Source organism: Anopheles moucheti, chromosome 2, assembly GCF_943734755.1.
Source record: "Anopheles moucheti chromosome 2, idAnoMoucSN_F20_07, whole genome shotgun sequence".
Lineage (NCBI taxonomy): Eukaryota > Metazoa > Arthropoda > Insecta > Diptera > Culicidae > Anopheles > Anopheles moucheti.
In genome coordinates this window covers 86,740,127-86,763,052 of record NC_069140.1, presented here as the reverse complement: position 1 = coordinate 86,763,052, position 22,926 = coordinate 86,740,127, and the positions used below count along the sequence as shown (strand labels likewise).

At 45.0% G+C, this 22,926-nt stretch overlaps 2 protein-coding genes across 2 annotated transcripts; one reads left to right on the top strand and one right to left on the bottom strand.

The window, feature by feature from the left end:
• The first annotated feature begins 732 nt into the window (after nucleotides 1-732).
• Nucleotides 733-6,098, top strand: LOC128299634 (proprotein convertase subtilisin/kexin type 5-like). The gene is made up of 13 exons (XM_053035649.1): nucleotides 733-793; nucleotides 870-989; nucleotides 1,068-1,556; nucleotides 1,613-2,095; nucleotides 2,158-2,649; nucleotides 2,726-3,223; nucleotides 3,287-3,769; nucleotides 3,831-4,085; nucleotides 4,144-4,605; nucleotides 4,674-5,150; nucleotides 5,213-5,422; nucleotides 5,492-5,746; nucleotides 5,812-6,098. Exons 1-13 carry the CDS (start codon nucleotides 733-735, stop codon nucleotides 6,003-6,005), a joined length of 4,479 nt encoding a protein of 1,492 aa, XP_052891609.1. The 3' UTR covers nucleotides 6,006-6,098.
• Nucleotides 6,099-7,998: 1,900 nt separating this feature from the next.
• LOC128299635 (ral guanine nucleotide dissociation stimulator-like 1) lies at nucleotides 7,999-16,434 on the bottom strand. The gene is given in 7 exon segments (XM_053035650.1): nucleotides 7,999-9,368; nucleotides 9,445-10,043; nucleotides 10,107-10,695; nucleotides 10,697-10,823; nucleotides 10,907-11,180; nucleotides 13,303-13,404; nucleotides 16,157-16,434. Coding segments are annotated over 7 exon segments (2,421 nt in total). The 5' UTR covers nucleotides 16,283-16,434; the 3' UTR covers nucleotides 7,999-8,764.
• Nucleotides 16,435-22,926: the final 6,492 nt, after the last annotated feature.

Genomic DNA, 22,926 nt, shown 5'->3' with positions numbered 1-22,926 from the left:
CGAAAAGCGTTTGTCGAAAATTCGTACCGGGAAAAACATCGCCCGAAACGTCAACTTCGATGTGTTTTCCACAAAAAAACATCGCGCGAGTTGTCGAGTGTGATTGAACAATTCAAAATTAATGTTTAAATCGTTATACACTCTATTTATAGATGGATTTGGAAGATAAAGAGAATTAAGAGAATTAGGCCATGAAATCAAGGCCTCAATCACGTCAACATCACAGATGCATGATTTAAATAGCTCCATTGCATGATCAATCCTTCAGAAATCAATAAATCCGCTTGACGCTACCGTACTACAGTTTCAATTGCTGCAGGGATTTAGGGAGGCTCTTGCTGCGTGATGCACTTAAAACACAATTGGTCGCTCGTGGCCCGTTCAACACAGGGTGACCCAGAGGTGATGTTATTGCCCATCACATGCTTATTCTTAACGTATCTTCCAGAAGTCTTTTTGTGACTTGTCCAATGTTATGGAGGATATTCATTCATTATTTGTGGTCCTTTTGGATTGATTTAATGCTGCATGTTATTGCTGTACATAAGTGCGCTAGTATATACGTGATTAAACAAAAACTGGCAACACGGTTGATAAGAGGACTGTTTGCACTGTTCTTTACTAGGTAGGTACTTGAGCCTGTTTCGAGCTATCTATAGCCACGCTGCACTAGAATTCTCCACTCAGTTGGCGTTTGCAGCTCATACCGCTCGTATCTGTTGAAGCGTGAAGATGAGTATACTAACCGGAACTCTTGTGAGCTTACTGATCTCTTTCCAGTTCGCATCTCAAGGTACACTAACAGACTGGAAGTCTTACTAAGTCACTTCAGTCTAATTATTCCTTGATTGTGTGTCTTATCGTTTTAGCTTCCGTAAATCAATGTTTGGTTTGTGACTCTAGCCAGGTGGGATGTGCCGAAGGTTCGCAACAGTACATTCGAACCTGTCCCGATGGAAGTGATGCCTGTTTTACAAGTGTGACCAATGGTAAGCAAATCTCAAGTGCTGCGTTTATGGCTTATTTTTAAAAGCATGCCTTTTCTACTCGGTTCGTAATGCGTGAAGGAGTGCTATTACGGGGGTGCTTATCACAAGTGACTGGCAGTGAAGGGCAGCAGGACTGTACCGCGGAAGAAGGCCGTGCATGTGTGAGCTGTGCTGAAAATGGGTGCAACATTGTGCGATGGCTTCAATGTGCGCACTGTGATGATGCTGGTCCGGATAAGTGTGCCGATAGGCAACTCGTTACCTTTTGTCCTCAATATCGATCCACAGATCGGTGTTATGAGACAGTTGGAGGTGCTGGATTTAACACAATCTCAAAGGGTTGTGAATCTACGTTAGCACTTATAAACAAGACCTGCGACCAGATAGAACAATGCAACATTATCGGAAGAGATAACAGCAACTGTAGTATTGAAATATCTCTGAAGACACCAGTGCAGTGCTTAGTGTGCTCCTCAGAAAATGATGCAAATGAAGAATGTATTAACGGTACTGTACCAGCTCAGAACTGTTCTCAGGAAGAGGATGTTTGTTTTACACGAATAAAAGGTAAGCAGCTTTCTCAATTCTGGGTGCTGTTTTGCAATATCCTTTACCTTCCATAGGAAACACTTTAGAACGGAACTGCCTATCAACACTTCCTCCACCAGAGCAGGATGTTTGTACCAGCGAAGATAGTTCCTGTATTACTTGCAGCGATGCTGGTTGTAATATAGATCGCTTGCTCAAGTGTGTCCAGTGCAAGAAGTCAGACAATATTGAATGTATTGATTTGGTCATAAGTAGCACTTTGAAGTCAACGTTTTGCCCAAAGTTCCTACCCGATGCACGATGCTTTTCGAGGATTCTTGCAGATGATCTTGAGCGAGGCTGCAGCTCAGATTCCACAGCTATATGTGAAGGAAACAATCGTTGCCTTTCGTGTGATACGGATGGTTGTAACGTGGAATCGGAAACATACCTAAACAATGTTGCGGCATGCTTTCGATGCACCTCAAACAATGGTGACAGTGTGGATTGTGATGAAGTTTTTCTTGCAGCAGAGGAGTGTGATCGACTGGAGGATAGCTGTTTCACGCGTGTACAAGGTAAGGGGGATAGAATGGTAAGAGTTGATATGAGCAACACTAAAGCTTCATTCTATTTCAAGGAGACATATTAGAGCGGAACTGTTTGTCAACTCTTGCTGAGGAAGATCAGCAAAAGTGTCTCAACGAAGGAGATACGTCTTGTTACAGCTGCAGTGGTCATGGTTGCAATCAGTATCCAAGGCTTAGGTGCTTTCGTTGTTCAAGTGTGCTGGATCCTCGTTGTGCTGCTCTGGAGGAAACTGATCTTAGTTCTACATTTTGCGATAGTTTCTTGCCAGATGATCGGTGTTACGCAAGAATTGTTGATCAAAAAGTCGAGCGGGGCTGTGAGGTTGACCTGCACAACAACGGGGAAGACGTTTGTGCAGGAGATCCGATGTGCTTCGCTTGTCACAGTAGTGGTTGCAATGATGTAGACGAGAGTGAGCTGAAAAGCATGGCCAGATGTATCACCTGTAGTTCGGATAGAGATGGAGAAGAGTGCGATAAAGCGGCAATAGAAGCGGAACGCTGTGATCGGTTGGATGACGTATGCTTCACGAGAGTTATAGGTAAGCAATGGGAAACGATCAGTACAATAAGGTAACTCCACAACTCCACTACACTTGTCTGTTCTGTCATCCGTAGACGAGAACCTGGAAAGAGGATGTCTTTCGACGTTGGTAGGAAACGAGCAGACCAACTGTCGTGATGAGGCTGATACTACGTGTATTACATGCCAATCCCCTTCCTGCAACAATCAGCTATGGTTAAAGTGCTTAAACTGTAAAAAATCCGACAATCCTGGTTGTAGCGATCCAGTTTCTGTTTCTGAGCACCAAGAGTTTGCCTCATTCTGTACTAAATTTGATGAAAATGCCGCTTGTTATGCTAGAATTACTGGAGAAGATCTCGACAGGGGCTGTTCTGTGGAATTGTCTAATCCGAGTGAGGTCTGCAAGGATACTGTAGCCTGTGAGACTTGTACTACTGATAGCTGCAATGTACAATCGGAAGAATCTCTTATGAGTTTCAGCAAATGCGTTCAGTGCACATCGGGCGATGTGAGCAATGATTGTAATGATCAGCTCCCGGAGTCAACAAAATGTCCAGAAAAGAGTGATAAATGTTTCACCCGAGTATTTGGTAAGCATTGCCCAAGAATTAGCAAACAAACCTCTGGAGATAGTTATGGTATTTTTCTTTCAGATGGCATATTAACACGAAACTGTCTCTCGCTTTTGGAAGCTACTGAACAGCTGAAGTGCACCGACCCTGAAGATCTTTCCTGTATCGTATGCGAAACACCTGGATGCAATCAAAATCGTTGGACCAAGTGTCATCAGTGTGATCAATCCAGCTCGGATAGGTGCGAAAGTGAACAGAGTGAGGGTGATGCAGAGTTGTGCAAGTACTACAATGCGGACGAGGAATGTTACTCAAAGCTTGATCAAAACAACCAGCTTACTCGTGGATGTCTGTCGGATGTAGGCACGAAAGAGGAGCTTTGCGTCGATGCGAAATCTTGCATCACCTGCAAGGGAGACTCCTGCAATAAAGCACCCGAATCATCGTTAGTGCATGTCAAATGTCAACAATGTACGTCCACTGATGACGAGTGTTTGAATGGAACGATCCAGAGTAAACCGTGCCCTCTACAAGATGATCGTTGCTATACTACTGTAAACGGTGGTAAGAAACATACATTTAATTATTTTAAGGAGAGTTGATTATAACCAATTGTTTATGTTAGATAAACTACTTGAAAGAGGGTGTCTGTCAATGCTGAGTGAGGGCATGCAAGCAATATGCACTGATGAATCGGATCAATCGTGCATCGTATGTTCGGAGGATGGATGTAACGAGCTTCAATGGACGAGGTGTTATCGTTGCAACAGTTCAGCGTCGGATGACAGCTGTGATCATAAACTTATGCCTGCTTTGGTGGAGTTTTGTCCATCTTATCACGAGAGTGCTTTGTGCTATGCAGCGATCGAAGAAGGATCAGGTAGGTCAAATAGGTACATTCGGATCACATTGCTTGCTTATTCGCCATATTCTTTCAGTTACACGAGACTGCACGAACGAGGCGGCAAACATCTGCGATGGAAATAACCGTTGTGTGGCATGCAAGAACGTAGGATGTAATGATCTGCCGAAAGAGGAATTGAGTAGCGTACATACCTGTTATCAGTGTCGCTCGGATGTTGAAGACTGCGATCATCTGCAAGAGTACGTACACGAATGCAGTGAACGTTACGATCTTTGCTACACACGGGTTGATGATCAGCTTATCCTCCACCGGGGATGTTTGTCGGACATTGATGCCGTTGGGTGCGACAATAGTGAGCATTGTTTGAGTTGTCCTGATAAAAACTGCAATAATGCCCCGTGGGCAAAGTGTTTCCAGTGCAGTAATAGCACCAGTGAGAAGTGTTCCGACAAACAAACATTCGACGACAATCTGAAGTACTGTCAACAGTATGCGAGACATGGAGAATGTTACACCGTGATCGATCCAACGCAATGTAAGTGGGTTGTGTTTTTTTGGGAGGCTTACGTTATGGTTTGACTTATCTTCATTTCCAAACGCTAGTTAGACGAGGTTGCTCATCAGACCTGGTTGATATGACGTGCGATGTTTCAGAGGATTGCGTTCCGTGCAAAGGCGATGGTTGCAATCGAAATTCTTTGAAAAGCTACTTGTATCCAGCCCACTGTTTGCGGTGCCACTCGGACATGCATATCGGTTGCATTAATGGGACTGCACCATCGGTGGCCTGCGAAGATCCGGACGATGTTTGCTTCTACCGGAGAGCCTCGACGAAAGCCATCTATCGTGGATGTTTGTCGGAGCTTACTGCCACCGACCAAAGGATATGCCAGAGTTCGACCAGCGTAGCCTGCCATACGTGCGATGCGAATGGTTGCAATACGCCCAAATGGCGAAGCTGTTATAAGTGCAGCAGCCTGGTGGATGGATCGTGTGCGCTTGCGCAAACGAACAATTCGTTCTTGGAGTTTTGCTTAAAAATTGACGACGATTGCTACGAAGATAACAACCAAGGGGAAAGTAAGCTTAAGCATGAGGGGTGTTTTCTATTACCAGTTTGCTGTAATACTTGTCTTTTGTAGTACATCGAGGATGTGGTAGACACTATTGTGCCAATAAGAAGCTCTGTGTGGAGTGTACTTCGGATGCGTGCAACAGCCAGCCAGAAAGCACTCTGGAACCGGCTCGTTGTTTAGTTTGTGAATCCTCCGACCCTTTCTGTGCGAATGCCACTAGTATGGATCAGTACTGTCATTATCTAGATGAACTCTGCTACACCTTACTTCGTGCTGGTATGTATTCAATTTGCTTAAAATGTGCCAATTAATTACAATACCCCTTTTATGACCTGTGTAACATAGATGGCATCCTCGAGCGAGGTTGCTTTTCAAAGGTCGACGAAAGCTACAAAAGCGCCTGCCTCAACGAAACGGATCCTTCCTGCATGTTGTGCAACGAGAGTTCGTGCAACCACGATCCATGGCTTCAGTGTGTACAGTGTCGATCATTGGAACTGGATCAGTACTGTTCCAGGGAAACAAGCCTGTTAAAATCACACTTTTGTCCACGGTTCCAACGCAATGATCGGTGCTTCGCAAAGGAAGTACAGGGAATAGGTACAATTTGTATCTCCTTTTTAATTCATTTTCCTTAAAAATAAATGTTGTTCTTATTTTCCCAGTCATGCGAGGATGTCAATCAGACTTCAGCACCCAACTAGATCCATGTGAAGGATTGGACAAAAAGAACTGCTACACATGCAACTCGGATCATTGCAATGTTAAATCGCTAAACGGTGTAGATCGTTTAGCATCCCAAGAAAAGCTGACATTAGTCGTTCTAGTGTTGCTCCATGGATTCGCCATCTGGTACTAAACAGCCCCGTCAAGATGATCGTTTGTTCCTCGTGTATGACATCAGTCGAAACTAGTCAATGTTGTGCTTCTCTGTGTAATGTCCTCCCATAATGCTTATCTCAATGTATTTCGAACAAAATATAAATAAATAATGTGAGTGTTCTGAAGGTAAACAAATGTGTTTGATTGTGAAAGAATTATAATTTCTTTTCTTTTCACAATCCTTATGCTTTATAAACTATGGTTAAACATCCGTATTATCAGATGCTTCAGATAAGAAAAAATCAATAAATCCCATTCGATTTAATAACGGCGTCGAAATATTATCAGCTTGCGATAAAAGGATCAAGTCGATTGCTTTCTTGAGAGTGCGATAAGAGTTCTCAAACAATACAATCCGGAAAGGCGATAGCCACTAATCAGTAGTTTCTGAACTGTTCAGGTGAATCGATCGCAATATGGTTCCTTTATTGTTGTTACTTCCGTTAATAGTAGTCACATGTACTGGAGGTAGGTAAAAAAAACACTTTATAGGACTGTGACTACTGCATCTTCTTGCAGTTGATGGATTCTATTGTCATACGTGTGATTCGTCAAGCTACAAGGAATGCGTCTGGAGCCCGTATACCTCGCTTACCAAGGACTGTGATGTGGGCGATCGTGCTTGTGCCACTGTAATTCTACCGAACGGTCACACCTATCGTGGATGTTCACAAGACCCGGAATGTGTCGCCGCGGGGAAGGAGTGTATAGTGTGTGATAGTTTCTCGGGCTGCAATATCGATCGATATCCATCCGATCGCCTAAGGTGCAATATCTGCCAATCAAGTCAATCCAACTCGTGCAAGCTGTTACCTTATCCTGGACAGTTTGAGAAACCTTGTATAAGACTCGTTGCAGGTGATCGCTGTATTACCGTGTTCGAGGGTTTTAACGTGTCCTATCGGGATTGTTTATCTTCTGTTCGTGAGGAGGATCTACTAAAATGTGCAGAATCGGAACCGACTGCAGAATGTAATGCCTGTTCCAGATGGAACTGCAACACTGGTACAGTCCGACAGGATGATCGATGCCTGCAGTGTACATCGAATATGACGCACTGCTCTAGCGGAACGCGGACAGCAACGGTGTGTAAAGCACCTTCCGAGGGAAAATGTTACTCCAGAGTAGACGAGAAAGGATATCTTGTGCGTGGATGTTTGTCGGACATTTCGGACCAGGAGCTAAAGGCCCGCTGTGAGAAAGATGGCGTCAATTGCTTGATTTGTGATGGGCCAGGATGTAATGCTGGATTTCTTCCAAATAATACGCTCAGCTGTGTGCAGTGTGATTCACGGCTACAACTCAACTGTGCTCAGGAGCAGAAGGACGATAACAATGTACAGTACTGTCGACGCCATGTACAAGACGATCGTTGCTATATACGTACTTATACAGATGGGAGTCTTCAGCGTGGTTGCTTGTCAGATCTAACTAACGAAACGCTCTGTAACGCTGACAGTTCACTGCTCTGCGATATGTGTAATGGAAATAGCTGTAACAAGTATGTATATCCATCGAATAGACTGTCTTGCTATCAATGCAATAGTGGGTACACTTTAAACTGCGACGCTGAACAGCGCAATGATGAGCAGTTGAAGTGCAGATTTCATCGCAATAAAGATGGATGCTTCATCAGAGCTTATCAAGACGAGGGTAAAATAGCCACTATTATTCAAATGTATTTGAATATTAAGATACTTTTTCCTTTTTAGTAATTCGAGGATGCATTTCGGACTTGGGAAATGGTACGAATCCTTGTGAAGGATGGAAAAGGAGCGATTGTCGGACATGTTACGAAGATGGCTGCAACTCTATCTCTAAAACCACTTTACGAAACAGTAGCTCCATTGGAGGAATAGAAGTTTGGGTACTCTTGCACTGCCTTTTATTGTATTCCTCCAAAACGTTCGGATAGCTCTACAGCATGCTCATCGATACGGAGAAACTGTGGATTCAATTAAATGAGTTTGGAATAGTTGTGTTTTCAGTTTATTAATAACCTAGTAAAATACTTGTTGCGTGCATGGGTAGGAATAAAACACGCACACGTTCGATGCCACTTGCTTTCTGTTGTATAGATCCAGAAATAGTACCCCCTGTTGCACGGAACTTCAACACTAATACGGTCGATTACCTCAACCTAGTCTAGGACGTGCTATCGGAGGACTAACATCGGTTCAAAAATCTTGCGAAAAACACGGAAGAAATAAACGCTTCAAAAATCTCATCCTCAACGGCACCTGGTAGAAGGTAGAGGTTCTTGGCTTACTGTATCCATCCCTGTCTAGTCTTGTGTTAGTTGTATGTTGAAAAGTTTCGTTACAATTTGTTGACGTTTTCTCACCCCTAATTAATACCTTCAGTTATACTGCACCGTTCCTTGTTGTGGATGTGTGTTGATGCATACCATATGTTTTCCCTTTGGGTCAATTCAGCTTCAAAACCTGAACCGCTGCTTACTTACGTGTTAAATGTTCGACTTCTTAGCGTCTTATAGAATCTAAGATAAAATATCCACACCACACCACAAAACGGCACGCTTGTATGTGAGTGTGTGGGTGTACGAAGGAATACTCTAACTGGATACGTATGGTACGCGATATAGAGAATGGTATCGTTGGGTTAAAAACAAGCAACAAAACGTCCAATTCCATAATATTCACTAGGCTTAAAATAAATGTACAATTGCTGCTGGATCTCGCGCGAGCGAGTTGAGATTACGTGACGATAACCGTCCTAGGGACGACCGGTGGAACTCGGCACCGAGGAGCTACTACCCGTAGTGTCCTTCTTCGGTCGCAGGATGAAATTCAGGTTGTACGCAGTGTTGACTGCGTAGTACACGTTTGCATTGTTCGGAAGCAGCAATTCTTTGTCGGGGAGCACCTGTGCCAGGGTGTAGCGATCTGGATCACCTTCAAGGCCGAGCTTAAGCATCGCGTTCCGGATGACCTGCGGCGTACGTTCGTTGTTCGCAAGCATGATGCTCTTGTACAGCACGATTCCGTCCAGCTCGACCTGTTCCGTCTCGTACGTCACCTTGATGATGTAGAAGTCGGGTGAGCTACTCTTGAGCGGCGAGTTTTGCACCAGCTGCCCGTTGATGATGGGTGTTTCGAGGTCTCGGGCACCACCGTTAGCGCTTCGGTTCGCCACCGTACCGTTGGATTGCGATCGATTTGACTGTGGAGTCCGCACACTGCCAACACCTCCATTATGGTTCGAACGTTGACTGCCGGACGTGGTGGAGTCCATCGATAGCGACGAGACGCTACTAGCGGCTGACAAGATCGAAGCATTCGGTGGAGTAGCATCACGATCGAGGGAGTTGTTGCGTGAACTATAGCTGTAAAGAGAACAGATAGAGAGTCTCAGGGTAAGAGATGTCTTGTATAACACACGGTTTGCTTCCCAACCTTGCGTTTGATGTGCTGTTAATATCACAGTAGAACTGGGAACCTGCTCCGCTGCTTGAGTTCGACGCTATCGAATCGCTCTTCTTATGTCCCGGAGTTCCTCCACCTCCTCCTCCTCCTCCTGCGCCACCACCAGGATGTTGTGCTGGTGGTCGCTTAGTCATTTCAGGCGCCGGCTCTAGCGAACAGCTCAGCGTGTGTGCTTCTCGTTCGTCCAACACAAGCAACGACGCGAACCATCGATCGAACAGTGGATCGTCCGGCAAGTGGTACGTATTAGCGGCTCCTTGTAGAAGCTTGATCTGTGCCAACACCTCGAACTCTTTCCGACGCTTGTCGAAATTAATCAATCCGTCCTGTAACGTGTCCGGAATGGCAGCATGGATCATGGTCAGATCGGTTAAGAATGTGCCAAGGTACGGTATCGTTCCGTGGCTGATGAGCGTGTTCTGCTTCTGGAACACCTTCTGCAAGTGCCGATCGTTCTCGCCGACGGTATCCGCAAACTTGGCCGTTCCCTCGCGCATCAGCACCTCCCGCTGTGCCCACGCATTATTGTCTTCGGAGAATATCCGCGCCAGCTCGTTATAAAGCTCCAACTGAAAGGAAATTGGAGATTAGCTACGGGTCCCTCTGGGTACACTGAGTTGTTGAAGAATTACCTTATCCCGTGGCAATACGGCCCACGTCTTCGATAGTCTGTAGACTGCGTTCGATTGCAGACCGGAGATGATCGCTTTCAGCGAGGAGAAGTTCTTCAGCAATCGCAACTCCTGCGCAATGTCTATCCACGTCGAGATGAGCAGGGCCCGTTCCTGTGGCTTTAGCCGCGGCTCGATCAGTATGCTCGAGATGACGCGAAACGAGACCGCATTGAATTGGGTGACCGTTGCCAGCACCGAACTGCTCTCGTGCTTGTCCCGGTTAGACCAGATCGCACCGAGACACTGGTGCGGTATGAGCCGCTTGAACAGCTCCATGTCCATGCGGGTCAGCTGCTCGGCAAAGTGTTTCACCGGAATGTTGGGGAAGCGGTACGAGTTAAGCAGGTGGGACGGTGGACCACGGAATGCGGGTGTCAGACAGAGCCCACCGAACTGGTCGGCGAAATCGTGATAATCGTTGGACCATGGCAGCGGTGGTGGTATTCTACTGTACTTATCTAACCTATGTGTAAACCTGCGGAAGGGAGATGCAAAAGTTCCAAGTTGGCGAGTAATTCCAAAAGGGAAAAAAGACGCTAATCGCTTACCTATTTAAAGCTTTCATATGTATTTCCGATTTTGGCAAACGCTTTGAGGTGAATGCTAGCAATCGTTGCAAGTTGTCCGTGTCCCAATCCTCGGGGAACCCATCGAGCCACACGTGAAGAACAGAGACTGCGAAACGACGCGAATAGGTACCAATTAAGCGGGTTTTGCAAAAACGATAATCATTACTGCGTCGTGGTATAGCACCTTACCTAGAGTTTTCTTGTGCTGGTCCGATAGGGACTCGGGCTGCAGTAGTGCCGGCTCGGCGTGCAGCTTCTCGTACCGGTCGAGCAGCAGCTCCAGCACCTTTTCCGGCTGGGCAAAGGTGCGGTAGGTGTTCAGGAACACGTTCACGAACGTGCTCTCGAGCTCGCCGTCGTCGGTCGCGAGGGCATCGACCAGCCGCGATAAGGTAGCCGCCTTGACGAACCGCACCCGTACGGTTTCCCACTCCAGGTGCGATATTTCATCGTCGGAATCTTGCTGTGGGAAATGTAGCGGGAAGAGAAAGCGTTAGAATAGAGCACGTGGAACGGGGAAAAACATTTTAAACCGCTTTAAAAACCATTCGAATCAAAGCTTTTGCAGTAATGTGATGCATATAGTATACATTTAGGCGCACAAGGCAAAATACATCTCACGCGAATGTTTTCATACATAGCTAATGCATTTTTCTTTCTACTTTAACAGTACAAAAACTATCTTTTTGGTAGCATAGGGTAGAAAAGAACGAAAGAAAAAAAAATGTATTCTAGCATGACCTGCACAATATAACAAGCTTAACGTCATCACGCGTCTGGCAAGAAAAACCCCGTTGACTCACCAAGCGTAACGGGCGGTGATGATAAATATTTTAAAGTTGATTTATTGATTTTTCTTTCGACCGCGTACAGGTGACCATAACTGTCGTCCCGGACGGGTAAGCTTAGAATTTCAAAACCCAACCACAATAGACCCGGTGCACATTCAGCGTACGTAGTGCGACTCCAATCGTACTCAAATCAATTTTGTATGCAAATATGGGCTAGACCAGCGAATCGATTTTTGCTCCAGAGTACATTTGTTTGCTCCTGTTTGCGTGTTCTTCTCCAATCATTTCTATTGCTCTACAAATCGGCTCCGTTGCCTCTGTACCGGTGTAATTGTGCTGACCATGCTGACCTCCATCGGGTGGTGCGATATGTCTCCCATTCCCATTTTCCATGATTAGCCCTATTTTTACAACACCGTACAGAACGATGTGTCACCCAGCCCTAGCGGCACAATTCATTCATTAATGCCCCAATGGGGAGGTCGATTTGAAGGAAGCAACACGAAAAAAAAAAAACAAGCATCAAATGTTTGCAAACCATTACAACCTATTAGGCAACAACAATGTTCCGTTCCGTGTTGGTACGAACCCTCGTTCCAAGGGCCACTTTGGCCAGCTGAAATGAGGAAACGCTTATGCAATCGGAGTTTTTCGGACTAATAGAAGGGTTCCCACGCGCTCGATAAATGCAACAATGGCCGTTTTGTAGTCTTGCTCGCTTAGTGTCAGGTGTCACCGTGCGGCAAAACGACGGGAACTAATTCGATCTGTGTTTATATCTTAATTACGATCGGGGTGGGAGACAAACACCCTTGGGGATGCAGTTGGCAGAGTGCATTGAAGGTACCAAAGGCTAAACGGTGTTGCAATTGATAGAAACAACACGCAATTAGCTAATTAAATTGTTTGAAGTGTATTAAATTGAGAGGAACTTTGTGGAATTATATTTCACAACGAAACATATCAAAACCAAATATATTAAAATGTTATAAACATTGTTTAATATCAGTAAAACCTCAAGGAAATTTTCTCCTGCAGCAAAGGTCACGATTGTCCGACATTAAATTAGAAAAGCAATTTAAATTAACGCAAACCGGGAGCAGCACTACACTGGAACGTCATTAGCATCCATTAAGAGCATCATTCGCATCCTGACCGTTGCGATAGAGCGCTCCGTCCTCGAGAGCGTACCAGCCACCAATCAGCGCTATTGAAATGTTCCATCATGCCGTCCAACAATTCCACCCAGATCGCTGCACATCTCACATTACGCTGAGTGCAATCAAAATGTGCTGCATGTCAATCACCATTCACGCTAGCGATTGGCTTGGTTTGCAGTTTTTGGGATGCAGTTTGCTGGTGGGCAGAAATGAAAAACCCCATCTGGGGAGGTTTACCTTTTTTTCCATTCCGTAAAAAACTTTATATGGTTTCATACGAAAGGGCTAATGCAAAAATGGTTGAGATCGATTCGGAAAGAAAACACTGCGGTGAATAAAGTTTCTGACGTCGTGCAAGCACAACAACCTCATTTGTTCACGTGTGGTAGAAGGTTTTTGGCAAGGATGATCGTGTAGGTTTAAGCAAAAAAGCACATAAAAAATACACTCCATGTCTGGTGGCCTGATTAGCACAAAAACCCAACCACCACCAGCAGCAGCATCGATTGCCAAAAAGGAAAGATTGTGGTTCTCGTATGGTTTTTTTTGTTTTCTCGTGTTATCCCTTTTGGGGTAAATAGGACGGTGTTGGAGTTTCCAGTTCCAGAAATCCATTACGTACGGTCGTACTTACGCTGCTGGCACTGGGTGTTGGTCGATGGTACCGGACCTTCTTAAGGTAAACCGTATAGATGGCGTTCTCCTCGCGCTCTTCGCCCCATAACCGCCAGGTGGGCTGCTGGTAAGAAATTGTTTGGAATAGAATGAAAAAAAAGACAAGAAAAAACAGTTTCCATTAAATCGGTGTGTTTTTTTTCAGCAAGCTTTGCTTATTTCATACTCTGTGGGAATGCTGTGGGAATATATTGAAGGGATTTGAGGAAAAAAAATCAACTTATACGCTACGGCGTGGCATTCGGATGAAGATGTTCCAGCTACTACGTGAGTCATCAAAAGGAAGATATAATTAAAGATAGTGCTAAGACACAAGTTCAAGATCACAACCTCTTCGTAAGTATTCCCTCAATTAGAGGCATCTTTGTCATTGGCTGGAGGGTTTTCATGCCGTTCCTCCTCCGCCACAGCTGTTAATTGGGGCTAAAAACAATGGGGTACGTGTGTCTGACATGACCGCGCGAATGAAACGCTTCTCTCGATGAGGAGAATAAAATTCCAAGTCCAAGCGTTTTACGATTTGGTTTTTTCTCCGTTTTCTTCCTTCGAATCGAATCCGTCACAGCACGTGGTCACACTTTAAATAGCAGTCGTTTGAAAAAAACGCGGACCCGCCTTCGACGGCCAGAAGAATAAGTAAGAACTAGTCACGAGATTTTTTGTTTGCTTCTCTGGTTTAAGTAATAAAAATAAAATCCCATAAAAGAACAATGAATAGATCCACCATCCGCCCTTAGAAAAAACAACCCCTGGGGTGGGAAAAACGAACTTCTTGACTAGGTTCGCAGCGCATCGCTGCTAGCGGCACGCATTAAAGCTACGAAATGATGATTGCCGGCACCACGGGTAAACCCCTCATGAATATGCGACCCATCGTAGGACACCTCTACGGGTGTGACACCTTCGCCTAAGGAAGCGGCCACGTGTTTTTTCTACACCGAAACGCGATTTGCGTACGCTGTTCCTGTAGCTTCTGCCTTCATTGTTTGGCGCGAGTGCACTCCTTTCCGTCGCCGGATGTTGCCAGCGAACCATGACATCGCGGTGGGTTCGGTCCAGGCGGGTAATTTCTTCCACACACCAAGCCGGCCAAGTCTTCGCCAAATGTGCCGCGAGCACACGTGCTGGAGGAAGGAAATGTGAGTGGACGAAACGAAAATACAATTCGTGCCGAAAGAATGGAAAGTCGTTTCCATGGGTCGCTTTATTGTGTGCGGGAATGGCCGGGGAGAATTACGTACGGTGGGTGTTCCAACAATGGTGGACGAAGTTCTTTTTCACAAAGAGCACCATTTTAGGTAAAAAAAGGTAAGGTCATAGATCAAAGAAAAAACATTATAAGTAGAATATGGAGATTTGAATTGACAGCATTCAATTTCGGTTTATGCTACATGACTCAGAAGCGAGAATAATTTAACAGCACGAGTTGCTGTGAAGTCGCTCCAAGCGTATCAATAATTAACTCTTTGTGTCTTTGTAACTCTGGGCGTAAAATTAATCATCAATAATGATCATCTGTTAAGCTACACTTTGTTTCCTTTGTCGTAGGTAGAGCTGTTGAAGTTAGAGCCTGAATTTATGCAATTGCACACATTACATCATTAATAGAACACCGTTCGATCGCAATAAAGCGCAACAAGAAGGTACATTGAACGATACTACATCTGCTGTAGACAGTGATGGCACAATCGTGCCTAGGATAGCTGTTATACAATTCCCCGGGATGTCAGGACCCAGCCTGTCTGACCGATAAACAAACAGCCCCTCTCCGCGGCCCGATAAGCGAACGGCCCGCGATATGTAACGGACGCGTTTGCTACAAAGTCTACGCGCGTTAAGCAATCAGCAGCGGGTACTGCTAATGTTGCCGCCTCAGTACAACGACCAACGACTTCCCAAACACCCTTTGACAGGCGCACACCCTACGCGTGAGTCATTCGCTCGGCGAACAAAGTGATTCCACATCACGTCCAAGACATCATCGGCTTTTCGACCGTGTGCACACAAAACGGGGCAAAAGTTCAAACTGATTCGGGTCGTTGATTCCCCCAAGCTGGTCTTTGGCGAGCGAGATAAAGGGAACGAACCAGATGGGTGGTGAGTCGTGCGAGCGAGTGTTTATTTTTGTGCTGTCTTTAAGTGAATGTGAATATTGTTTGGTGATAAGACAGTTGCTTGAATTGCCGGGGGGGTTTTTTTATGGCGGGTTCATTATTTTATTGAGATTATAATAATCTTGACGTACTGCTGGTGCGGAATTCTGATTCTTAGTGCCTGAAAGTATGCCATCACTATAAATATCATCTCTGAAGGATGACTACCAGTAGAGACAACTGTTAGAATGACTCACTAGAGAGCCCTTACTAGATCTCCCGCTGATAAGAGTAATTATTGAAGAGTATTGCCTACCTTCAGGCTGTCGGGGGACTGGGCTTTCTGGGGAATGGCTTAAGAAACATTACAATGATGAAGCAATGGTATACTTTGTCGTAAGTGATTGTTTCCGATGAAATAAAAGTAGGCCATGATGCTACGATGTTCTATTTGAGGAGTCACTTCGTACCATCTGTTCTATTTACGTCGCCGAAGAAGTATATTCCTCTGGACACTCTCCAGCACGAAACCTTCCGATTCTAAATTCTCCCTTTTAATCAAACACACACATAACCTCAATTCCACTTAACCAATCTATCAGTTAATCGAATTAAGTCTTATCAGACCACCATCGCGACCACTGGTACCAAATGATACACTTCCGCTTCCCACACACGGCCACGTTGCCGGCCCTCCCTTCGCGTTGCCATCTGTATTACCTTGACATACCACTTGGTGGTGCGCTGACTCTGAACCTCCTTGCTGGTAGCGGCATACTTCCTGCCCATCAGTTTGCTGATCGTGCCCTTGCACGGACAGAAGCAACGCAGTGTCCCACCAGCCATTCCAACGGGTCGATCCTCCTTCGCGTTCGCTCCATCCTTGCTGCACGATCGCTGCGGATCAACAACCGGCGTTGGGAACTGTTGCTGAACACCTGTCGCACCACCACCATCGGTGTTTGCCGACGCTGTTGCGTTGCTATTGTTGCGAATCTGCTGCGTACACTTGTGGGCCAGCAGTTTCGTCTTTTCCGTAAGGCTCTGAAGCGTTTCGTTACTCGGACAAAACATTTGTCAACCGTGCGTACGACATTCGCGCAGAGAACGGGATGCTGGATGCGGTTGTTCACTCGATCACTTAACCTCCTCCTAGGGCACTAATCGATCGATCACTCACAGCATAAAAAAAAAAACAACCCACGCGGACGCACTTTTAACACACTCTAATTGGACTGTTCTTGGCGAGGCGGCCACGCCACGCTCGTTGTGGATCACTTCGATTAAAAGTGTTTTAAACTGTCGGGGTGGGTGGGGTTTTGTTATTGTTGCTGCTGGCGAAGAAAACGTCAAAGTTAATCATCTAAATTGATCGCGTCGGTTTCGGAAGGGTAAGATCGTTGTGTTTGATGAAGCGTTCCCGAAATAGTTCCTCGCGCTCATCGTTGGTAATTGATTTAATTTCACCCAATTCAACGAAGGGCGCAAATGATCGTGAAGCGCTTTCATAGACATTCATGCGGGATGAAACTGTTTTGTTAGTGAAATGTCGTAAAGTTCTTCGTCACATTCTACTCCTCGCGAAGCACACAATCAGTTCGCACGTGCTGACAGACAGCAGTCACTTCCCCAACAAGCAGTCAGCCGTAGCGAAGCGGCTAATCGGTAGCATATTCTCCGGAAGCACGTGTTCTGGAACTGCTCGCGTCATTCGCGCCGTAACACAATGCACTCGATTGTAGAAACCGCAAAGTCGACGACATCGGAACAAACGATTCACGTCCACGTTTTCCAGTGGTAATCGGAACTGCGCATATGTGGTGCTAATGGGTGCGGAATATTAGCTCATTTACAGCCATTTAGCATCGTACCGAATTTGTCCACCCCCGGAACGGATGACTCAGACGCAGGTTTTTTGGGTGAGAAAGTGACTACTACTCTCCTCCCAGTTCCCAGCGGGTCTAAGGATAATGATGCTTTACGAGCCTCAAATTAACATTTATCGATCGTTTTGGGTGAGCGTTTCGATCGAAATATTCTTATGAGCAATAGCACGCGACAGCATATTGTGACTGTTACGGAACGGAATGACCGATTTCGTTGGCTTATGCTTGCGGCTAATAGGGCACTAGAACTGCTCCACCCCGATCGGACCGCAACGAGCCGCTGTTTGGCGTAAATATTTAACGCGACCCGGAAATGGATCTTCTAAACAGTTGGTGCACTAAATAGACCTAATTAGGATACACGGGAGGAGTTCGTTCTTGTTCACGGGTGGTTTGTTTATATTTGTACATATTTTCGTGAACCCAATCAGCATGCAACTGTTTAGCTTACACACTGGCTAGAAGATTCTAGGTTTCTTTTCATCTTGATAGAAAACACTAAAGCGACTCTAAATTAACCTCTTCAAAGTGGAGTGTTTTATTTATATTCAAAACACAAATAAATCCTTCAACACTTTGGAGTTGAATTGTTTATTTTTTTAAAGTAAAGAGAAACAAAATACCGTTTGGATTGGACTGGATCCATTGACAGTAGACATATGATGCCGAAAATCGGACACCGAAAGAAAGATCAATTTCATTACTTGTCTTGAAGTGGAATTCACATTATTTTTTGTGAGTTTTTACTCGTTTCGATCTATAAAAACAATACTAGATGTAGTTGTAGCTCTTTGTCACCTTTAACACACTATCACACATCTGAACACTCTTAGTTCCCTTCACAAACATATAAAATATCGGATATTGGCCGTCGATGAAAGCAAGCTGGTAAAGGTACCCAAGCTCCGAGTCAAACATCGGAGCAAATCGAGCATCGTCTCGTCCTAGATTCGTAATTAAATTTTTCAATATCCGCCACGGATGTAACAGACAGTTCCCCCAGCCCCCGGTACCGTACCGCTTGGGCCAAGGGGGAAAAAAGGGCCAATATGGTGTGTGTTTATCTCCCCACTGCACACACTGTTTACCGAACACGCACAGCTGCTCACGGGGCACGGTAAAACATCCTTTGCCGGCGCACGACACCAGCACGACTGACGGTCTCAGTGGTACTCTGCCGATCACAACACCTAGCGGTGTTGTCCACAGGATTCGTCCCGGCGTACAGTGGACATTGTGACGGTAGACAACATCTTGTACACTCGGTTGGTGCCAACCGTTTCCTTTGTTGGCCGGGAGGGTCTCTTTCTCGCCACCTTGGTGCGCCACTGGCAGCGACACAACAACACATATGCGGGACGCACAGACGCGGTACAGTGTAAACGAGCTGCAATAACATGGCGTTATGCTACACTCCGGCGAGTTCGGGTGCCAGACAAAGGAGATTTATTGTGTCGGAAGTGAAGTTTGCCAAAACGACCGGCTATTGCAATTGCACGGTGGTGAGGGTTTAGCAAAACGGCCAGAGTCGCACCAAACCCTTTTCTTTTCCGATGCGGCAGAAGTTCCTACCGATGAGAAAAGACTGCACTGTATACTTAATGGTGCCCAAAGCAAATGCAAACCAGCATGTTTGTTAGTTTATTTAATGGTAGCTTTTTGTTGTGGTTGTCGCTTTGTAAGCGGATGTAAGCAATGGGCCATTTGGTGGGTTCCACTGCCGACTTAATAATTCCTCTACGTTTATCTACGCCTAGTAGTCAAATTGCGATGGGATAAAATAAACATTCGGTTGTCCAGAGTAAAAAAATATTATATTATTGCTATAAAATATTAAATTTTCTAAAAATTGCTATAAAATATTGCTATAAAAATTATATTACACATTAATTATCAATGCATTTCATTGCATTATTAATCGTTTGCTCCATTCAAACGCTCAATGAAAAGAGCAGAGTGATCACACTCGATTCCTCGGTTTCCGAAATGCAACAACAAGCAAAAAAAAATGGTGGAACATTTTCATTTTTCCACGTGACTTAACCCAACACAAACATTTATACCCGCTGCGAGTCGGAAACAAAACCTTCGCCGGAGTTAATCAACCGTACGCCACTCGGCTATGCCGTGGGAGTAATCTAAGACGACGTTCCAATCAGCAACTATTAAGCGCTGCCAGACTCAAGAGCTCATCGAGAACCATTCGCTGAGCTGCCCACTACGCTACGGCAAGCAAAAACAAAACCAAAACAACCAGATGCCTAGGTGCTCCTCAACCTCACCGGAAGGCATGTGTCATGATTAATAATGCCGCATACCTCCGGGATTCAGGGAAAGAGCGACCCTCGCGGACTCCCCCATTAGGGGGTTTGGGAAATATTGGGATGACGTTACGTTCCGAGGTGGGCGTGCGTTTTCCCACGTGCCATGCCGCTTTTATGTCGATATTTTTGGCAAACCGTTTGCCGCTGCAGCAGCGTTTTCCTTTCATCCCAAGCCAGTTGAATCATTGATTCCCGAACCCGAACGGAGGTGATGCGCTATATATAGAGACCTTCATCTACTGCTAATGATTTGGGGTGATCACGCCGGGGTGACCCCGGTGAGGTGGGCAGCACCAACATTCTTTGTGGAATGTGCAGATCCGCAGATAAATGGACGCGGGATAGGGATCGGTGAGGCGAATTCCCAATGCATGACGCTCGCAAAAACACGGGGAAAACAAATCCAATTTTTCATTCACAACCGTGTGCCATTTAGAGAATGGTGGAAAAAGGTTCTGTTGGGTGTCTTTTGTACGAGAAAAACGATATAACCGCTCAGCATACGTTACTGGAAGGTTTCGCTACATTGCAAAACGGAAAGCAATAGCAATAGTGGTAGCAAGAAGAATTGTACAATGTTGGCAATTCAAATCGATTCGATATGCAAGCAGGAAACAGGGAATGGAAAGCACCCAACAACAACCCCATATAAGGGAAGCATCTCTTTCGTTTCGCTCGACGACAACGTAACTAATACGAAACTAAGTGTTTTTTAGTTTGAGAATTCCTGCTCGCTTCTATCGCAACGCTACACCTTTTGCGGTGTTTGGGTTTTTGGAGCGTTGCTGCGGGGTTGGGGTACCCCAACTACACCACCACACAATACGGGCAACCCAACGCCAATCGAAAACATGTCGCGAACATATGGCTCCCGGTTATTAGCCCCCACTAAGAGCGCAAGCCTCTTTTCCGCGTTGGGTGTTTTGTTACCATCCGAACAGCCCCGCTGGGAGTCACGCACGAGTGACAACGTGTGGCGGATGTTCTTTGTTTCGAATCCACAACATTGGCCGTACGGCTGTATCCAAAACAGAAGAGATCCCCTTTTGCTTATGTTTTCACCGTGGAGCTATGCTTATCAATCTTGAACTACAATTGAAGCCACATGCTGTACTTATGATGGGCTAATAAAATTCCTCTCAATTTCAAAAAACCGCTTCGTCTTCGTGACGTTCTTTGGGGTGCCGTAGCGTTGGGTTCTTCTATTCCTTCGTTTGACATTTTGCTAATTTAAATTCTCGTCTAAAGAGTCTCTGTGTTCGAAAAGAAACAGGTTCCAGCGTCGTCTGCCGTCTTTTGGAATTTGGGATTGCTGCTGAAGATGAAATTCCCATACCCGGGTCCGGTTTATGATAACCCGAACATACCCGGAACGGGGAACCATTTTTGGGAAAGGGCGAAAGTCATCCGACGATTTCGAACAGGTTTCCATGCCGTTTTGCCATTATAAAAGATTGCCAAAATAAAAAAAAAATGCTCAACCACCACATGGTTGGTTTCTCTTTTCGCATACATTCGATTTTGCTATCACATTGAATGTTTTTAATTTATGGTATTTAATTTGCAAATTTGCTGGAAGTGAGATGGTGTGAGCAGAACAGGTTTTGGCTAGTTTTTTTTTGTTGTGACCAGTGCTGTTAATTTTAAACCTGGTTTAACCTTCAAAATTCGGAGGGTGCAGCAGGTTTTTTGGGAATGAATTTAATTGTTTTTCGAAACGTTAATTCGAAGTGCGTATAAAAATCATATTTTCATAGCAAATGATCATAAAAATCATCATAAAACAGCCATAAAATATTAATTTAGTTTTTATAAACAAACCTAGAAAGGGAATGGAAACTTGCCTGAGAGTAATAAACACTAAATTTAAGAACCATATATAACATCTTTATGAGGTTGAGTTTCGTTTAAATCATGAATAACGAAACAAACAAAAGAAATACACAAATCAACTTTCATAACCCAATCTTTTAAAGAATTTATTCACCTTAATGTCACTTCAAAATGGAGTCAAAAATTTTATTGAACATTTTGTCACAAAGAGCATGGAAGCATTTCTAATCTTATCGATATCTATTTTACATCAAGTTATTTGTTTTACTGAAACTTTGAGTCAGGCAAGTACATTCGCCATGTATAAAGATGGAAGCAAAATTAAATTAAATCAAACAAATTTCGCTGCTGGTTGTTGATTTGCGCGAAACCAAATACCCTCCGCTGTACTATTTTCAGCATCCAGCATACGCAAACAATGCCGCTGCACGAATGCCAGCGTCCTTCGGGTGCAACGTGGCGGAAAAATGGTTTATATTTATCAACAACCGCCGACCGGGGCCATCATCGACGGGAAACGAGAACGGGAAACGAGACAGCATGATGCAATTGACATAATATGCACTGCTGCGTACATCGTGGAGGACGCACAGCATCATGGAGTTACTAAGCACATTGAATGCATGCTCGACCCGATGATCGTTTGTCGTGTAATTGATTGTGCCCTTCGAACGTGTGTAGAGCCCTTTTAATTGTCATGCTCGCATGTCAAGGGAAGCAACCAGATACGCCATAAACTAGACAACCTAATGCTTGTTTAATCATAATTATGATGCGATTTTTTGTAATGAAAAATAATATCATCTAGATGTTTTTTTTTTTTGTTAGACGAACCATCCAACTCGGAGTAAATCGGAAAACAAATCCGGAAAACAAACCAACCAATCTTTGCACAGCATAAACAGCTTCTCCCTAGCGAAGAACAGCAATCTACTCGAGTTCTTTAACAAAAGGCGGCATGTTTCGCCAAACCAACCAGCCGGTTTTCGCATCGACAACACGCTCACGTTTCACGAGCTCGCACGTGCACAACACGGCCTCGACCGAAACCGGGCGAAACAACAGCGCTTCAAGCATGCGGTGGAAAAGATTTCCTTCCGACAAAAAAATATACTCCAAACACCACTCCATCGTTTGTGCGAGTACGATAAGGACGAATCTGGGACATCATTCCATCCATCGTCAATAGCAGCAGCCCCATTGTGCAAGAGTTGTGCCCATTTGCGATAAATGGAAGGAAAACTTCCTCCCTACCGAATGACAGTGAGTTGCTGTCCCGCGTGCCCTGTCCTGCAGGATGCGAAGAGTATAAAAACGCAAGTAAACGAACGATTCGTTCACGAGCCTAACAGCGCCGGGAAATTGTGATCTCGGCATACCAAATCAATGCAAACCGGTACTCGAAGCTTCCACGTAATGGCGAATGAATGGAGATGAGCCACACGCT

Bases quoted from the DNA above. Each gene is read 5' to 3' on its own strand.
- LOC128299634 (XM_053035649.1), top strand. From the start codon at position 733: ATGAGTATACTAACCGGAACTCTTGTGAGCTTACTGATCTCTTTCCAG. The intron at 990-1,067 runs GTAAGCAAATCT...TAATGCGTGAAG, and splicing joins TTTTACAAGTGTGACCAATG to GAGTGCTATTACGGGGGTGC. The intron at 2,650-2,725 runs GTAAGCAATGGG...TGTCATCCGTAG, and splicing joins ATGCTTCACGAGAGTTATAG to ACGAGAACCTGGAAAGAGGA.